General features: G+C 39.7%; 1 protein-coding gene across 2 annotated transcripts in view; it reads right to left on the reverse strand.

Moving 5' to 3' along the window:
- LOC114106500 (sodium/glucose cotransporter 1-like) overlaps window positions 1-20,737 on the reverse strand; it is an 87,772-nt gene that overhangs the window by 36,338 nt on the left and 30,697 nt on the right. For both annotated transcript variants that reach the window (XM_027953439.2, XM_027953441.2), the window contains exons 6-10: window positions 5,505-5,610; window positions 4,414-4,494; window positions 3,038-3,258; window positions 2,693-2,828; window positions 1,160-1,267 (exon numbers count right to left, since the gene is read on the reverse strand). In XM_027953439.2, coding sequence (XP_027809240.2) covers window positions 1,160-1,267; window positions 2,693-2,828; window positions 3,038-3,258; window positions 4,414-4,494; window positions 5,505-5,610 — 652 coding nt within the window. The remainder of the gene's footprint in view (window positions 1-1,159; window positions 1,268-2,692; window positions 2,829-3,037; window positions 3,259-4,413; window positions 4,495-5,504; window positions 5,611-20,737) is intronic.

Below are 20,737 nucleotides of genomic sequence, written 5' to 3' on the forward strand. Positions count from 1 at the left end.
TCTTTCCTTCTAGCACTAAAATTCTGGACTTTTTCCTCTTAACATATGTCCTTGAAATGATTTAAAAGTAAATTAATTCCCCAGGTAAAATTCTCTTATACTTCAGAGGCTTAGTTTAAGCCTTCATTTTAATTTGTTGGAGAGCTTTATTTATTTTTAATGGATAGAAAAATTATTTATATTTATCATGTATACCATGATTTTTGAAATATGTGTAGATTGTGAAATGGCTAAATCTAGCTAATTATCATATCAATGACCTCACATACTTACCTTTTTTTGTGATAATTTACTCTTAGCAATTTTCAAACACATATTGTTAATGACTATAGTCACCACATTGTACAATAGACCTCTTGAACTTATTCCTCTTGAACTTATTCCTCCCAACTGAAATTTTGTAGCCTGTTAACAAGATTTCTCCAATCCATGCCAACCTTTATCTCACTCCCTGGTAACCACCATTCATTCTGCTGCTATAATTTTAACTTTTTAGGTTCTGTATTTAAATGAGATGTTGCAGTATTCATCTTTCTGAGTCCAGCTTATTTCACTTAAAATAATGATTTCCAAGTTCTTCCAAGTTGTCATAAATGACAGAATTTCCTTCTCTTTTAAGGCAAAACAGTATTTCTTTGTGCATATATACCCCTTTTTCTTTATCCATTAAAGTGTTGAGCTCATGAATTGATTTCATACTTTGTCTGTTGTGAGCCATGTTGCAATGAACATGGGAGTGCTTCTATTTCTTCCACATACTGATTTCATTTCCTTCAGATATATATACCCAGTAGTGGGATTGTTAGGTCATATGGTAGTTCTATTTTTTTTCAAGAACCTCCATAGTGTTTTCCACAATGATTGTACTAGTTTGTATTGCCTGTGTTGAAGATTTTAGAAAGATTTTCTAGATGATTATGGAAGAGCCACGGTTTTACCTAATAAATTTTCAGGTCATCTCTTTTCCAAGCCTGACTGATGGACAAGTCCCAGGACTCATAGAGCCTAACCAAGTCTTATAGACATGTGCAAAACCTGAAAACACTTAGAATGAAACTTCCCCTACTGACCTACTAGATTCAGAAACTGCTTAGGCTCAGAAGGCACCCAGGAATTTAAAGGGAGTCTAAAACCAATCAGCCTCTCAAGAAAGACTCACCATCAGGCATGAGCTCCACTACCAAGGTTGGGTAAGCGATGTTAGTGCAGCCAACCGGGGTGACACAATATTTTTTACATTCTGAGGGAAGGACACAGGCAATTTTTTCTGGGGAGAGACAAAGAATCATGTCAGCAAACACACATTGGGGGAATACTTGTAAAATCCACCTTCTTAAAACAAGGTGTCAAATATAACATTTATGCCCAGGGCCCGGAAATGGTTCCACAATGAATGTAGATTGCAGTGAGCATCTCCATCCCATGCTCCTATACTTCTTGTCCTGATATACCCCCAACCTCTGACTGGGGAGGAAGGATGGTTCTTAAGTAGAGGAAGATGGGGAAAAAAAGAGGGATCGGGAAGTTAAGAACTTTAGAAGTGGTCCAGAGGTAGAGAAATGAGTATGGCCTGTGAGCCTGCCAGACATTATGCTTAGGGTGAGATGGGGAGGAAGCACTTCAGCTAACTGTAGTGATAATTACCTTGTTTTCTCCTGAAAAAGCACAGTTGTTTGTGGTTCCTAATTTTTAGGTTTATTTGAAACAGCTCTTAGATGTAGAGTCAAATGTCTAAATAACTGAGGAAATTTCCTCAATGACAGGATTGTTGAATATCACTTCCAAAATATGGGAAATCTGGGTTACAGATAAAAAGTAAATAGCCTTGGAGGGGAAGGAACATAATCTAGAGCTTAGAAAGAATTCAAGAAATGTGTATAGGATTCAGATCAAGAAACATTTGTTTAATACTTGCTATATGAATATCTCATTTAGTGCTGCTCTATATTCAACCATAGCACTATTTTGTAAACAAGTATGTATAACATGCATTAGAATATAAACTATTCAGTTAGTTATACAGCCTTCCCACAGTGTCCATGGAGGGAACTGGTTCCAGGACACTACCTGACACCCAGTGGATACAAAACCCTGCAGGTGCTCAAGTACCTTATATAGCATAGTATAGAATTTGCATAACACATGCATATCTTCCTGAATACTTTAAATAACCTCTACATTACTTATAATACCTAATATGATATAAATGCTGTGTAAACATTTATGGTAACATGTTGAATAATAGCAAGGCAAGAAAGGCTACACATGTTCAATAGAGATAAAATTTTTTTCTGAATATTTTCAAATCATAGTTGGTTGAATGCATGGACATGCAAGTCATGAATATAAAAGACCGACTGTATTTTTTTTCATGACAGACAAGCCTGGGGTGAGTGTGGGAGCTATAATTGAGCACATGTTATTAAATTGAAGAGGCAAGTTGGATGCATATTGTGACTTTAAAAGATCTGAAAAATAAAATGAGAAAACAATTGACAGCATAAGAAAGCAGGGAACACAACCCCAAATGTCTTTGCCCTCAAGTTGCTCATTGTTGATAAGAGGGGAAAATGATGCTTGGTAATCATGGCAAGAAGAGGGCAGACTACAGGGAGCAGGAAGTTAGGGACTTTAGAAATGATCCAGAGGTAGAGAAATGAGTATGGTCTATGAGTCTCCCAGAAGGTATTACCTGTGTAGAGAATGCGGCTGATCATCCCTGGCATCACCATGAGGAACATGGGCAGCAGCTTCATGTACCCACACAGGGTACAGCCGGCCTTCACATGAGACATATTCTTGGCTGAGAGGCAGCGCTGCACATTCACCTGCCATGGAAAGCCCAGTGAGAGAGGGGTGCAGCCCTGAGATCCCATAATATCTGACAGTTAGGTTCCCCATCCTGAGTCCTTGGCCTAAGACTCAAGACCATGTGAGGCCTCCCCTATGTTTCCCAGCCCCACAAGCCACTGATAGGCAGGAATCTCTGCAGTGCCCTGGGGATATTTTATTTACCCTGCCTATCCAGCTTGAGTACCTGATCTGTGCACCAGTACCACAAGGCGAGGATGGCCAGCCCAAAGATGAGCCCAGGCCATGGGAGGTCTCCCTTCAGGGGATCTCGGAAGATGTGGAAAGAGTCTTCCCTTGGGGTGTAGCATTCTTCCTTGATGGTGGTGTTTCCATCAGAAATTAAGGTTGGAATGGCTTTCATATACTTTTCCATGAAGGCTTCATACCCTCCCACTTCATTGAAAGCTGGAAAACATTGGTACAAAAACAGTCTGAAATTTCCAACTCTTCATAGAGATTTCATCTCTGGGGCCTGAGAATTTGAGAGGACACCACCACCAGAGACAGCCCTTACTGTGTGGTCTTGGGCAAGTTATTTTCCCATTCTGTGCGTCAGCTTTCTCAACCGTAGAATGGAATTATTAACCCTGCCCAGCCCCCTTGGGGGCTACTATGAGGATCCAAAGCAAAAACTGTGAGAGTGTTCTAATCACAAACTTCTTTACAAAATGAAAGGTATTTCAATAATTTAAAGGAAGTTCATAGTATTGGATCACATGCAAAGACTTCTTCTCTCACTCCTTGTTGTTCGCCATGGTCCTTGGAACTCAGATCACAGGCTTATAGACTCTCAGTGACCAGTAGGAACCTGGACAGAGACCTACCACCTCTGGTCTCAGCAGTGTAATTCAATAACCAAGAAAATGAGGAATCTGGAACCCTGCCACATTTCAGCTATGGGTTCTTTACAAGTCATTCCAGCCCTTATCTTGCTGACCCACAGGGTCTACTTGGGAGCTTTTATACCAAATGAAAGTTCATGGAAAACTGAACACTACAGAGAACATAAGAGTCTTTGCAGGACACATAGAAGTTCTTGTGCACCTAAAACTGAAGTGCATTTTACGTCCTCTCTGAACAAGTGTCAATAGACATAAGTTTCCACTGTTGTCTTTAGGATTTTCTAGGCAAGTAAAAACCTCAAGAAATGAGAGGGGCCCAACATTAAGTGGCCAATTTAGGTTTTTTTTTCCATTGAGAGGAAAATTGTCACATACTGTCAACAACTCATGAAAGTGGACATTTAACTTCAAAATGTAAGGAACATATAAGCTAAAACTGAAAACACAAAACTTGGATATATTTAACTTAATGGGTATTAAGTCTCATCTTTTCATCTTTTTCCCCCCTCAATTTCTCTGCAGACAAGAGGCCCACAGGGGGGTCAACTGACTGAGGCTATCAAGGGAGAACAGGAGCCCTAACATGAGTCCTCCTCAGTGATGGCCAATGTGGGTTGGACCACTGCCCTTCAAAGGACACTGACTGCCCCAAACTTTCTTTGCCTGGCTCTGTATATCTTCCCCCACCCCCTCCTCAGCCTGCCCTTCCCCCACTTACCAAACCCAGTCAGGATAAAAGACCCCACCAGCATAATTGCTGTCTGCAAGGTGTCCGTGTAGATTACAGCTGCCAGGCCCCCTAAGCAGGCAAGAAGACAATATAGGTGACCTCATGTGGAAGATAGCCTATCTGCCTGCTTCCTCTTCCTATTGCCCATCATGACCTCTACTTCTTACACACAATCTGAGAAGCAACCCCATCCCCAGTCACCAACCTGCCTTTTCTACCCCCCGCCCCTGCTTTTCAGTATTCTGCTATTTAAAAGTGTGTTCTCAACCTCCGCTTTTCACAGAAATGTTCTCAAGGCCTTAGGGAAAGGAGAATGTTTCTAAAGAACCTGATTTGACCATGTTAAGCCAAGGGATGGCTCAAAGGAGATGGCTGCTCTATGGTAAGAGAAAGCAGCTTCCAAATGAAGGCAAAGAAGAGCAAATTGCTGATAAGGAGATGCCTAGGAACATTACCAAATTGCCACATTTCAGAAGGCCACTTCTATGTCCATTCACTATTTCTCAGACTATCTGAGTAACTTTAGTCCTCAAAGATATGGAGCCCCAATTCAGCTGTAAGTTTCATTGCTGGTCTTGACTTTCCCAAACTAGGCAAAGTGACACCTCTGCATCCCTTTCTCCCTCCTACAGTAGCTCCCAGTCCCCATGATATCAAATCCAAGGCCTCTGTACCTCATTTGAATTATCAAGCCTATGGCCCACACTCACCCTCATTACTCCTCAGTTGCCACTCTCCTTCAGCCAAGTGCATCCTCTTGCTTACCTTGCCTCCACCTCATGGCCTACCATTCCTACCTCCATTCTCAGCTCGCACATTCTTGCATCTGAAACTCCTCTGATCTTCCCAATTTAGTCACATTGTTTCTACAATTTGCAGGGCCAAGCTCTCCCTGAGGTCCTGTAAGAAGTTGCCCTATCCCAGCCTCTACTGGAGATTTCTGAGACCACTCAGGTAACTACTAGTAGATACCCAGAAAATGCCCATTCTCAAACTGTTTCCTGGGTGTATCTCTCTTCTTCAAGAAATGCCTAATACTGAGCTGAACTTGAGATGCTGGTTCACTTGAACAGACTCACTTGTGATTGTGTAAAGCCCAGTGATTGCTAATAAGAGAAAGATGGCCAGGTATATATCCAGGCCCAAAGCCAGATTGATGAATATGGCTCCAGCAAAGATGGATGCCTAGAAGAAGAGGAAAGGCAGAGTTAGAAGTGACAGAAGCCTGTTAGCCACAGGATGCATACTGTATTCCCATGTTTCCAAACTAGCTTTATTCAGGATGATAATTTGTATTCCAGAAAAAGGATTCCATGGTTAAAAATGCCTGGAAAATGCTGAATTAAAAAGGTTAAGGCAATTACTTTGCCACACAACTTCTCTGAATCTTTAGTATATACCATCCTCTGTGAAGGTGAACATGAGCACAGAACACAAACTTCACCAACTTATTTAACTTTGAAACTTTTTTTGCCAAGGAATAACTATTAACACCTTGATGTTCCTCCTAACCCACCTGTAGACTGCTGTTCTTAGCTATAATCCATAATTTATACCTCAATGTACACAAGTCTGTCAGCTCTATTCCCAACCACAAGTTTTAGTGCTACAGAATCCATGAGTGGAAATCCCAAACCCAACCAAATAATGAAGAGAACTTTAGAAAGATTATAATTTTATCTCTCTTATTTGGCTCTATTATTTGGTCTAATGTCAATTTCATGCTTACTTGTTAATGTTTGAGCCCTGGAGAATGAATTAACCCCCAATACCCAAGATGGGCTTCTGAGGACCCCATGAATTAGCTCCAGTCCTCCCAGATCTTCCCTGAAGATTCTCATTCCAGAGATCTAATGCCATCATCATTCTTGGTGAAGGAGGATAGGCAGAGCTAGGAGGTTGGAAGAGAGAGGGTGATTTAGAAAGAGACCCCATCACTGGAAGCTGGTGGTCAGAGGACCTGAGTTTTAGATACCATCACTGAGTACCCTTAGGCAAAACATTTTGCTTTTCCACTTCTCAGTGTCTTCATCTTTAAAGCAGGAAGTCCTGACTCCAGGTGCTTATCTCAGGGGCTGGAAATGGGAAAAGCCTGCAGCCAAGAAAAACATTCCCCAACCAGGTCCTGGATGGATTCATCCTGCCCTCTGCAGCAGCCCAAGAGGAGGAAAGAACCCCTGCTGTACTCTATGCTTGCTAAATGCAAATGACCACTTTTTCCTGACTGCACATGAAGCCACTTGAAATTGTGCTGAATACTCATAATGCCATCCCATGCCTCCAAACAGTTACACAAAGTTATACAAATTAAAAGGGTCCCATTCATGATTACAGCAGGATGCTGTCAAATTCATACACTTTTGATTTGGTGGAATAACTAACAAACACAAATGAGTTATAAAAAGAGTTCAAGGCTGCTACTATTTCCTTAGAAATGCCCACAATTGGCTTATTTTCCAAGGAAAGGTAATTTTTAGTGTTTTATGATAACATGTCATGGTAGACTGTGATTCTCTTATTAATATTTGCCTTACTGTCAACAAGCTCAGATAAAGTATTACACAACCCCAAGATAATTCTATAAATGAAGCTTATAAAGACTTCTTGAAATGTTGATCTCATATAAATCTTGTTTTATGACATTCTATTTCCGTCTAGTACAGATAAAGAATTCTAAGCAAATCTCCCTGGCAAATAAATTCTTCCTCCCATGAGTCATTCCTACCTCCAAGATAAATTCTGCCCTTGAAACCCCAAATGCCAGCAGAAACAACTGGGTATATGATAGCTGAGTTCATGAAAGTGACTGTATCTGAGTGAATTCACTTTAGCCTGGTGTTTCTGGCATTAGTCTTTGGGTCTCTCTCAATGAACCAATTTTTCCTTCTTCACTGCTGGATTGTTGTTGTTGTTGTTTTAAAAATACCTTTATTTGAAAAGGCCCAGTGGCCCGCGGCGGGACAGAGCTTCCAATCACTCCTGCAAGGTAGGCGGGCCTGAGACCCACCTGCAGAAGAGGAGCAGCCGCCTGCTGAGAGGCTGAGCCGCCCCCTCCCCCTGCGCTGGCATAGTAGAGGGAACTGGGACCAAACACAGAGCAGGCCCAGCGGCCTGCTGAGGGGCAGAGCCGCCCCCCACCCCACGCGCCTGCCAGGTAGGGGAACTGTGACCACCGACAGAAAAGGCCCAGTGGCCCGCGGCGGGACAGAGCTTCCAATCACTCCTGCAAGGTAGGCGGGCCTGCGACCCACCGGCAGAAGAGGAGCAGCGGCCTGCTGAGAGGCAGAGCCGCCCCCTCCCCCCCGCGCCTGCAAGGTAGTCGGAACTGAGACCACCATCAGAACAGGTCAGGCCTGCAACCGAGAGACAGAACAGGCCCAGTGGCCTGAGGAAGGGTAGAGCCGCCCCCCCCACACCTGCAAAGTAGGCGGACCTGCGACCCACTGGTAGTAGAGCCCCAGAGGCCTGCAGAGGGGCAGTGCCGCTGCCTGCGCCTGCAAAGTAGGCAGAACTGCGACCACCGACAGAACAAGCCTAGCGGCCCGCAGAGGGACAGAGCCGCCGCCCGCGCCTGCAAGGTCGGCGGACCTGCTTCCGACTGGCAGAGCAGGCCCAGTGGCCTGCCGGCGTGGTAGGCACATTGCCCCAATTGGAGGAGGGGCAGAGCCGCCGCCCGCGCCTGCGAGGGAAACTTTGCAACTATACAAGACCAATATAAATATATAGGGGGAAAATTCAATAGCACAACAGTTTCACCAAGAAGAAAGGAAAGCGAACAGTATGAAGAGACAAGGAAAGAAAGGACCACAAGCATTGCAGGTCAACTCAATGTTAGAAGAGGTAATAGCTGCAGCTGATGGAATGTCAGATAAAGAATTCAGGATATACATGCTTCAGATGATCTGGAGTCTCAAGGAAGACATCAGACAGCAAAATCAGACAATGAAAGATCACTTCAACAATGAATTACATAAACAAATCCAAGAAGCAAAAGATCAACTATACAGGGAAATAGAGGTTATAAAAAACAAACAAACAGAAATTCTAGAAATGCAGGAATCAATAAGCCAACTTAAAAACTCAATTGAGAATGCTACCAGCAGAGTAGAACACTTAGAAGACAGAACATCAGACAATGAAGATAAAGTATTTCAACTTGAAAAGAACATAGACAGCTCAGCAAGACTGTTAAGAAACCATGAGCAGAACATCCAAGAAATATGGGATAACATAAAGAGACCAAATTTAAGAGTCATTGGGATACAGGAAGGAACAGAGTTTCAAACCAAAGGAATGAGCAATCTATTCAATGAAATAATTCGAGAAAACTTCCCAGACTTGAAGAATGAGACAGAACCCCAAATCCTAGAAGCCTACAGGACGCCGAATGTGCAAAATCATAAGAGACCCACACCTAGACACATTATAATGAAGATGCCCAACATACAGAATAAGGAGAGAATTTTAAAAGCTACAAGAGAAAGGAAGCAGATCACATTTAGGGGTAAGCCAATCAGGATAACAGCTGATCTTTCAACACAGACTCTGAAAGCTAGAAGATCCTGGAATAACATATTTCAAACACTGAAAGAAAATGGGTTCCAACCAAGAATTGTGTTTCCAGCGAAATTAAGCTTCAGGATGGAAGATGAAATTAAAACCTTCCACGATAAACAAAAGTTAAAAGAATTTGCAGCTAGAAAACCATCTCTTCAAAACATCCTTGGCAAAACATTACAGGAAGAGGAAATGGAAAATAACAATGAAAACCAACAGTGGGAGGTAGGACACTAAAGGGGGGAAAATAATCAAAGTGGAAAACAAACCATGTTTAGTAACATAAATAAACAAGTATGGCTGGAAGAACAACCCATATCTCAATAATAACCCTAAATGTTAATGGCTTAAACTCACCAATCAAGAGACACAGGCTAGTAGAATGGATCACAAAACAAGACCCAACAATATGCTGCCTACAGGAGACGCATTTGATAGGAAAAGACATACATAGGCTGAAGGTGAAAGGTTGGGAAAAATCATATCACTCATATGGACTTCGGAAACAAGCAGGAGTATCCATACTCATATCAAATAAAATAGATTTTAAGCCAAAGTTAATCAAAAGGGATAAAGAGGGACACTACATACTGCTCAAGGGAACCATACACCAACAAGACATAACAATCATGAATATATATGCCCCAAACAATGGTGCAGCTATGTTCATCAAACAAACTCTTCTCAAGTTCAAGAGTCTAATAGACCACCATACAATAATCATGGGAGACTTCAACACACCTCTCTCGCCACTGGACAGATCTTCCAAACAAAAGTTGAATAAGGAAGCTATAGAACTCAATAACACAATTAATAACCTAGACTTAATTGACATATATAGAATATACCACCCAACATCAAGCAGTTACACTTTTTTCTCAGCAGCACATGGATCCTTCTCAAAAATAGATCATATATTATGTCACAGGGAAACTCTTAGACAATACAAAGGAGTAGAGATAATACCATGCATCCTATCTGATCATAATGGAATGGAACTGAAAATCAACGATAAAAGAAGGAAGGAAAAAGAATACATCACTTGGAGAATGAACAATAGGTTACTGAATGATCAATGGGTTATAGAAGACATCAAGGAGGAAATTAAAAAATTCTTAGAGATTAATGAAAACACAGACACAACATATCGGAATCTATGGGACACATTGAAAGCAGTTCTAAGAGGAAAATTCATTGCTTGGAGTTCATTCCTTAAAAAAAGAAAAAACCAACAAATAAATGATCTCATACTTCATCTCAAAATCCTAGAAAAAGAAGAGCAAAACAACAGCAAAAGAAGTAGAAGGCAAGAAATAATTAAAATCAGAGCTGAAATTAATGAAATCGAAACAAAAGAAACAATTGAAAAAATTGACAAAACTAAAAGTTGGTTCTTTGAAAAAATAAACAAAATCGACAGACCCTTAGCCATGCTAGCGAAGAGAAGAAGAGAGAGAACTCAAATCACTAACATACGGGATGAAAGAGGCAATATCACAACAGACACTTCAGAAATACAGAAGATAATCAAAAATGATTTTGAATCCTTATACTCCAATAAATTAGAAGATAGTGAAGGCATAGATAAATTTCTTAAGTCATATGATCTGCCCAGATTGAGTCAGGAGGATATAGACAACCTAAACAGACCAATATCAATTGTGGAAATAGAAGAAACCATCAAAAGACTACCAACTAAGAAAAGCCCAGGACCGGATGGGTATACAGCAGAGTTTTACAAAACCTTTAAAGAGGAACTAATACCAATACTTTTCAAGCTACTTCGGGAAATAGAAAAAGAGGGAGAACTTCCAAATTCATTCTACGAGGCCAACATCACCCTGATACCTAAACCAGACAAAGACACTTCAAAGAAAGAAAACTACAGACCAATATCTCTAATGAACCTAGATGCAAAAATCCTCAATAAAATTCTGGCCACTCGGATACAAAAACATATCAAAAAAATTGTGCACCATGATCAAGTAGGATTCATCCCTGGGATGCAAGGCTCGTTCAATATACGGAAATCAATAAATGTTATTCACCACATCAATAGACTTAAAAATAAGAACCATATGATCATCTCGATAGATGCGGAAAAAGCATTCGACAAAGTACAGCATCCCTTTATGTTCAAAACTCTAGAAAAACTAGGGATAACAGGAACATACCTCAATATTGTAAAAGCAATCTATGCTAAGCCTCAGGCTAGCATCATTCTGAATGGAGAAAAATCGAAGGCATTCCCTCTAAAATCTGGAACAAGACAGGGATGCCCTCTGTCACCACTTCTGTTCAACATAGTTCTCGAAACACTGGCCAGAGCAATTAGACAGACGAAAGAAATTAAAGGCATCAAAATAGGAAAAGAAGAACTTAAATTATCACTATTTGCAGATGACATGATTCTATACCTAGCAGACCCAAAAGGGTCTACAAAGAAACTATTAGAGCTAATAAATGAATTCAGCAAAGTGGCAGGATATAAAATCAACACGCATAAATCAAAGGCATTCCTGTATATCAGCGACAAATCCTCTGAAATGGAAATGAGGACAACCACTCCATTCACAATATCTTCAAAAAAAATAAAATACTTGGGAATCAACCTAACAAAAGAGGTGAAAGACTTATACAATGAAAACTACAGAACCCTAAAGAGAGAAATAGAAGAAGATCTTAGAAGATGGAAAAATATACCCTAATTCATGGATAGGCAGAACTAACATCATCAAAGTGGCGATATTACCAAAAGTTCTCTATAGGTTTAATGCAATGCCAATCAAAATCCCAACGGCATTTATTGTAGAAATAGAGAAAGCAATCATGAAATTCATATGGAAAAATAAAAGACCCAGAATAGCAAAAACAATGCTAAGCAGGAAATGTGAATCAGGCGGTATAGCGATACCAGACTTCAAACTATATTACAGAGCAATAGTAACAAAAACAGCATGGTACTGGTACCAAAACAGGTGGGTGGACCAATGGTACAGAATAGAGGACACAGAAACCAATCCACAAAACTACAACTATCTTATATTTGATAAAGGGGCTAAAAGCATGCAATGGAGGAAGGATAGCATCTTCAACAAATGGTGCTGGGAAAACTGGAAATCCATATGCAACAAAATGAAACTGAATCCCTTTCTCTCGCCATGCACAAAAGTTAATTCAAAATGGATCAAGGAGCTTGATATCAAATCAGAGACACGCCGTCTGATAGAAGAAAAAGTTGGCTACGATCTACATACTGTGGGGTCGGGCTCCAAATTCCTCAATAGGACACCCATAGCACAAGAGTTAATAACTAGAATCAACAAATGGGACTTACTCAAACTAAAAAGTTTTTTCTCAGCAAAAGATACAATAAGAGAGGTAAATAGAGAGCCTACATCCTGGGAACAAATCTTACTCCTCACACTTCAGATAGAGCCCTAATATCCAGAGTATACAAAGAACTCAAAAAATTAGACAATAAGAGAACAAACAACCCAATCAACAAATGGGCCAAGGACCTGAACAGACACTTCTCAGAGGAGGACATACAATCAATCAACAAGTACATGAAAAAATGCTCACCATCTCTAGCAGTCAGAGAAATGCAAATCAAAACCACCCTAAGATACCATCTCACTCCAGTAAGATTGGCAGCCATTATGAAGTCAAACAACAACAAGTGCTGGCGAGGATGTGGGGAAAAGGGTACACTTGTACATTGCTGGTGGGACTGCAAATTGGTGCAGCCAATTTGGAAAGCAGTATGGAGATTTCTTGGAAAGCTGGGAATGGAGCCACCATTTGACCCAGCTATTCCCCTTCTCGGTCTATTCCCTAAAGACCTAAAAAGAGCATGCTACAGGGACACTGCTACATCGATGTTCATAGCAGCACAATTCACAATAGCTAGACTGTGGAACCAACCTAGATGCCCTTCAATGGATGAATGGATAAAAAAATGTGGCATTTATACACAATGGAGTATTACTCTGCATTAAAAAATGACAAAATCATAGAATTTACAGGGAAATGGATGGCATTAGAGCAGATTATGCTAAGTGAAGCTAGCCAATCCCTAAAAAACAAATGCCAAATGTCTTCTTTGATATAAGGAGAGTAACTAAGAACAGAGTAGGGTCGAAGAGCATGAGAAGAAGATTAACATTAAACAGAGATGAGAGGTGGGAGGGAAAGGGAGAGAGAAGGGAAAATGCATGGAAACGGAAGGAGACCCTCAGAGTTATACAAAAGTACATACAAGAGGAAGTGAGGGGAAGGGGAAAAATAATACAAGGGGGACAAACGAATGTCAGTAGAGGGGGCAGAGAGAGAAGAGGGGAGGGGAGGGGAGGGGAGGGGGGATAGTAGAGGATAGGAAAGGCAGCAGAATACAACAGACACTAGTATGGCAATATGTAAATCAATGGATGTGTAACTGATGTGATTCTGCAATCTGTATATGGGGTAAAAATGGGAGCTCATAACCCACTTGAATCAAATTGTGAAATATGATATATCAAGAACTATGTAATGTTTTGAACAGCCAACAATAAAAAATTAAAAAAAAACATACAGTAGGTGCCCTATAAAGGATTCTGTCTGCCCTACACTTAAAAAATACAACAGGTGCTTTATAAAAAAAAAAAAAAAAAAAAAAACCTTTATTTTATTTATTTATTTTTATGTGGTGCAGAGGATCCAAACCAGTGCCTTGCACGTGCTAGGCAAGTGCTGTGCCACTGAGCCACAACCCCAGCCCCTGGCTTTTTTTTCTTTCTCCCTTCAATTATAGGAAGTTTATAGTTTACTAAGGGCTTTCAGATGCACATGTTATTTTGATCCTTAAAACAACATTGAAAAGTAAAGAATCACTTTTCTGTAACATTTTCTGCTAAGTCATTTTAACCAATTTTTAAAATTGACTTTAAAACAAAATTTTGAATAAAATAATGTGTGTGGTTTTAAAACAAACAGCATGGAAAGTTATATATTGAAAAGTAAAATGTTAAATGCTGAAAAATCATCACTCTTCCCAAAGGCAAACACTGTTGAGAGTTTTTTTGTCTACTAGTTATTTTTAAATAGTTTGCTGAAACTTAGATATCAACAGTTATGTTCTCCATCCCCTAAAAGTAATGATGCTGAAGTTAAAAATCGAAAAATGTGTAAAATTTTTGCTAAGAGCAGGGGGAAATGAAACAAAATGGTGTGGGTACTTTTTGTGTGTGTATGTGCACGAGGTGTTTGCTGGGGATCAAAACCTGGGCCTTGCACTAGCTAAAAAGTGCTCTGTTTCTGACTAAATCCCAGCCAGTGTGCACATTCTGATTGAAATTTTATAATAAAAGAATACACAAAATATATAAAAGATTGAAATATGGAAATGAAAATGTTTGTATTAGTTAGAGGATTATCGATGTTTCTTCACCCTAAGATTTTCTTAAATGCCTTGAAGTTTCAAAAGTAGAGCAGAAATTTTTAAAATGTTCTTTAAGGATAAATGGGTGTGTGGGGGTATAGCAAAAATATAAAAATAAATATGGGAGGCTGGGGTTGTGGCTCAGTAGTAGAGGGCTTGCCTCCCAGGCATGGGGCACTGGGTTCAATCCTCAGCAACACATAAATAAATAAAATAAAGATATTGTGTCCATCTACAACTAAAAAAAATTTAAAAAACAAAGATGGTAAGAATACGTATGAAGTTAAAGTTAGCATTTACCTCTTAGGAAGGAGGGAACTAGGATCAAGAGGAAGTACGGAGAAAAGGGTGCAGATACGTTATGTTTTGTTTCTTTTTAAAAATGTTAAATTGTGTTAGTTGTGTTGGCACACACTTGTAATCTCAGTGACTCAGAGAATTGCAAATTCAAAGCCAGTTTCAGCAATTTAACAAGACTTTGTCTCAAAATAAAAAGAAGAGCTAAGAGCAGGGGAGAAGATGTAGCCCAGTGGTAATGCTCCCTTCCATTCAATCCCTAATACCACAATAAATTAATAATAAATAGTTAGATCTACAAAATTTGAGTGGATAGATATCAAGGTGTTTGCCATATTATTATTCTTTGTTCTTTTCTGTATGTTTTAAATATTTCATTGAATTATTTTTATTTAGAAAAGCAGGGGACTATATAGGAAATACACCATGATAGTGGTATAATAGCCCTGAGAACAATGGTGATAATAGCACCAGGAAAAACTTTGCTGTCTACCACAAATTACATGCATGCCAGATTTCTGTCTTCTTAAAACATTCCTGACAAGTCTCTGGTTATTCCCTGTCTGTACATGGATCTCGCAAGGCCTTCTCTCCTCTCTTCTTATCTATCATAAACCATCTGTACACACACACACACACACACACACAAAACGCTCACTTATCATGTGTAATTCATAAAACTGAGGCTTTATCTCAAGTGATCATGCTTATTTGAATAATATATAGCTTTGATATAAAAGGAGTTTTCTATAATCCTCTGTTTTACAGTAATCATCCCAAATTGCTCCTTTCCTAAACTACTGTTAAATGCCTTAAGAAAAAAAGGGATAGAGAAAAAGAGAAAGAAGGAAGGGAAGGAGGAAAAATGAAAGGAAGAAGGAAAGGAAAGAAGCAAGCAAAGAAAAAAGGGAGAGAGATGGAAATTTCCCTGATGTTGCTAAAACAAAATCAACTCAAAGTGAAATAGAAAAGTATGGTCCTCTAGGTTCAAGGATTGGCAATTTTTCCCCATAAAGTCAGGTAAGAAACATTTTCAGCTTTGCAAGCCATACCATCATTCCAACTCTACAGGTAAAACATGAAAGCATCATAGACAACATAAACAAATGGGCTTCTCTGTGTTCCAAGAAAATGTTATTTACCCAAGCAAATAGTAGGTTGGTTTCTCCCAAGGGCTTTGAAAGTTTAGTTGATCAGTTTCCATGGGACTCTTAGGAAATAATAAAAATTCAGACCCCAGCTAGAAAATCTTTAAGAGAACTGAGTCTCTGATTTTGATGAGTCTTGTGTGGGTTGTTTGGCTTCAGTGCAGAGGTTTTTAGGATGCTGTGATTTGATATGTGTGTTTGCTGTCCATTCTGGTTCTAAGATGTATCTGAGCACCCAGTAAATCCTACCTGGCAATGAGGTTTCAGATACAGAAGCATTATTATTCAAATTTCTCTTTCCATTTGTGAAAGTGAATAGCCCAGGTAATAAGCATTCAAATCTTAAGCAAAAGCCAAAGTTTTTATTTTTACCCAAGGATCCCAAATGGACAGCAGAGTCACTGTTTATTGCAGTCATGATCTGTGATAATAGCCACGGGAAATACAAACAAGGACATTCAGTTATCACATGTAATTCATAAAATCTGATGCTTTATCTCAAGAGATTGCACACATTTGAATAAGATGCACCATGCCAGGAAACCTTACATAACAAAATGCTTCTCGGAGTTTGATAAGGCAGGTGCTCAAAGGAACCAATAAAATGGAGGAGTTCATGGAGAGACATCAGTTCAGGGTCTCTGAGCTGGAAAGAATATAACCTCAAGATGGCAGCCATAGCAAAGGCTCCTCGCCACCACTATCCACACACCTGCAATATGCTTTGCTGTCTACCTCAAATTACATGCATGCCAGATTTCTGTCTTCTTAAAACATTCCTGACAAGTCTCTGGTTATTCCCTGTCTGTACATGGATCTCACAAGACCTTCTCTCCTTTCTTCTTATCTATCATAAACCATCTGTGCACACACACACACACACACAAATTGGTTAATCTTTGTTTGTGATACACACTATACTTACCTAGTCACTTTGTTAACTAATAGTTCTTTTCTTTTATCCATGATCCCTGCACTCCTGTGTACTGGGCTCCTAGCAGGTACAATTGACATCAAGGTATTTCTTTTGTTTTCATGTCTGAATTCTGTGTATGTATTTCTTTATAAATTTTCAAGTTCTACACCCCATGGTAAACCTGAAGCCAGCCAAATGTACAGCGAAAGCCTTGTCTCTCTCCACACACCTCCCTCCTTCAGGACCTCCAGACACCCAGTGTACGATTGATGTTCTTCACAGTCCTTTCAGATCTTTCTTTCACCAACTCGTTTATATTATGAGATTCATTTAACTGCTTCCCTTAATTTTTCAAGCAGTCTTAAGTTTTAACGCTCTCTGTACTGGAGGAATGAAAGATAGAAGACACATAAGGTCAAAATATTTAGATTAGTGTCAGGAAACCTGCTTTTCATCCTGGTTCTGCTCCTCTTTAACCCCCCAAAGTCTCTTTCCCTCCCTAAACCTTATTTGCCCATATATAAAATGAGAGCTTAGGACATACTACTAGCTGATTTATCCCATTTCATCATTCTACACCTTCATCTTACCTAAGCATAAGACAAAAGTGTGAAACCACAGACTTTGAGACTAGAGAGACCCAGATTTCAATCCTGCCTTTGCCTTATGCTAGCTGGGGAAAATTACCTAACTTCTCTGAGGCTTCATTTTCTCTTCCATAAAGTGAAAAGTAAAAACAGAAACCCCTACCCGTGCCATTCACTTATGAGAACAAGAGATAATGGAAGTAAAGCCCCTGACACTGAATATACTGGCACTAAGTGGAGCTATCATCCTTCTTAAACATTTGTCAAGCGAGGATGTTTGGGCAATGGATGGAACAAATATGATGTTTATTAGGGCCTCTAGTAGGGAGTACAAGAAATCATACAGAGAGGCAACAGACAATGCCATATATGATTCAAAAGCAAAATTTAGAAAAAGCTGATGCTAGGAAACATTCCTCATCAAGATCTGAGCAGGAAGAAGATGCCCCTCACCTACCTGGGGACTCTCAATCCAAGGAGGTTTAATCAGTAACCTGAAAAATAGGTGGGATGATAGGGAAGGTAGGAAGAGAGGTTGGACATTTATTTATATGACTACCCCTATACCAGCTCCAAGGGCAAAGAGTGCCCTTTCCATGGCAACTGCAGTCAACAGACTTTCACCAGCTTGAACTGTCGACTTGGAGAATGTTTGCCTCTGAAAAGGGGAAACCCATTACCCTTCTCTATGTGCTCAAGAGACTGGTACCACCTCACAAACTGAAATCTAAGGGACAGTTCCGTCACCAGCTTCCTGCTACTTTTAGAGTGACCTTCCCACCCTCTTGCTTATCTACAGTAAAGGCTCACTTCAATTTCAACCCATCTCAGATATTAGCCAGGGCAGATCTTTTACAAAATTCTAAAACTGGTTTAATCTCTCCTTTGGTGTTGGAAAAGGTAGAATTTTTTAAAAAAGGAGAAAAACTTGCTAAGCCAATCACATGCTTTTTTGATAGAGCAATAAGTACTTTGTATCTGCTGGAAAGGGGAAAAGCCAGAGCCACTCCTAGGTGATATGAGAAAATGCCAATTCTCTCTCTGCCCTGCTGTATGAGAGCTGAAGGCTCTCTCAATCAGTTATGTTTATCATCGTCTCTTACATTTCAGTAACTTTATGCTTTCAAATGAATTCACTGAATCCTAACTACCCACCACTCAGTGAGGTCGACAAGGCAATTATTATTCCCAGTTTCCTCATGAAGAAGGGACATCTAAAGGGTTTATGCCATTTGCTCCCAGATCACCTGTTAGTGAGCAATGAATGGACCAGGAGTCCAGCTTCCTCCGATTATACTGCTAGGTGGTTTGTCACCAAGGTCATACTGGTCCTATTTTCATTCTCTTATTCTTTATTATTCAACCACTGACCCACCTTTCCTTCCTTCTTTTTGTTATTTCCTTTCTTCCTTCCTTCCACTATTGCTTTAACCTTTATCAGGTAATTACTTTGGAGATAGAAAAATGCCAAGCAAAACCTATAAGCAAGTTTTCCTATCTTTTTTGGACTGTCAGTATCTTAGAACTCAGAGGTTTCCGAGGTTGGTTTGGAAGAGTTGTTTTGTTTTATTTTTGGATTTTTGCTTGGTTTTGTTTTACCATCATGGCGAATGGACTTGAACGCTTCCAAGAAAGGAAAAGTGAAGTGAGGAAGGAAGAGGAGGCTTGTTCCGGTAGGCCAGTCAAAAGATCTTCTCAGCTTTCAAATGTGCCCAGTGGCCAGCCAATCCCTGAGAAATCTCAGCCTACAAACTGGAGCCTGCAGTTCTAGGCTGGCAGGGAGGGTAGGATAAAGGGCCACTACTGGGAGCATCCCAGTGGTTGGGTTTAGAGAGAATAAAAGTCCCCCAGAGGTTTAGCAATGAAAGGTCCAGGGAACTGATTCCAAGTGAATACTAAGAGCCTCATGCAGTGAAAAGGACAGTGAACTAAGGCACACAGAGCTGGTTTTTATTCCCAACATAGGATTCTGAGAAGTACTTTACATCCCCAGGTTTTTTCATTCCCCTTTTGCAGAGGATTGCATATCTCCCCTTCAAAACTCATGTTAAAACAGTCCTCAAAACCATGTTATAGTATTTGATAGTATTTGGAGGTAGAGCCTTTGGGAGTAAATTGGGATTAGATAAGGTCATCAGGGCCAGCCACTATGACCAGGGAAGGGAGATATGAGCTGACTCATACTTGCTCTGTTTTGTTCTGTAATACCTCCTGTCCTGTTAAAGAGGTCTTCATCAAATGAAGGTCTTTTGATATTAGGCTTTCCAGTCTCCATATTCATGAGCCAAATAAACTTCTATTTTTATAATTAACCAAGTCTGTGGTATTCAGTTATAGCACAGAAAAATAGAACTATCAATTAACAAAGAATGTCACTGTTCCCTTTCAAAATTGGTATTGACTGTCTATGTTGAACAGTCTCAGAAATATCACATGGAGTCAGATTTTAACTTGATAGGACACAAATTTTCATGGCTGCCTCAGGTTGAGGCCAGTCCTTAGATGTTCTTAACTCCCTTTTTTTAAAAAAATTGAGTAATAAATATTTAACATGTTTATCCTGTAAACCATGATGTTTTGAAATGGGTATATATTACTTAATGGTTCAATAGAGTCAGCTCACATATGTATAACCTCCCAAATATGTGTGTATGTGAGAACAGTCAAAATCAGTTCTCTTAGCAATTCTCAAGTATATACAACATGTTGTCATTGACTGTAGTCACCATGCTGTACAATAGATCTCTTGAAATTATTTCTCCTGTTTACCTGAACTTTTCCATCCTTTGACCAAGATTCCCCCTTCCCACCAGCCTCTGGTAACATTATTTCAGATTAGGTGGTTTTTGTTTTTCTGTGTTCAGCTTATTTCACTTAACACAGTATCCTCCAGGTTCATCCATATTGTCACAATTAAAAGTTTCTTTCATTATTTAAAGAGCTAAATAGAATGCATTCTGCTGTCATATAAATAAAAAAATTAAAATAGAGCTAAATAGTACTCTATTGAGTGTACATATACCAAATTTACTGTACCCATTCATTGGTTGATGGTCACTTAGGTTGATTCCATGTCTTGACTATTGTGAATCATGCTGCAATTAATGTGGGAGTACAGGTATTTTTTTAAACATATTCATTTCATTTCCTTTAATTATATACCCAGAAGTGAAATTGCTGGATCATATGGTATTTTAATTCTTTAACTCCCTCTCAATCTTCTAATAAGAACAGCTTTTACTGAAACTTTGTAAACCAGTTATGTTTCCAACCTGTGCCACAGTGGGGAACAAGGAGTTCCACTAAACTTCACTGGCTCTTTGATGCATGAAACAGGACTTTACCCTGAGCAGCAAGAAAGCTTATGGAACCAAGTTCATAGAGA

This window comes from Marmota flaviventris, chromosome 1 (genome assembly GCF_047511675.1).
Source record: "Marmota flaviventris isolate mMarFla1 chromosome 1, mMarFla1.hap1, whole genome shotgun sequence".
Lineage (NCBI taxonomy): Eukaryota > Metazoa > Chordata > Mammalia > Rodentia > Sciuridae > Marmota > Marmota flaviventris.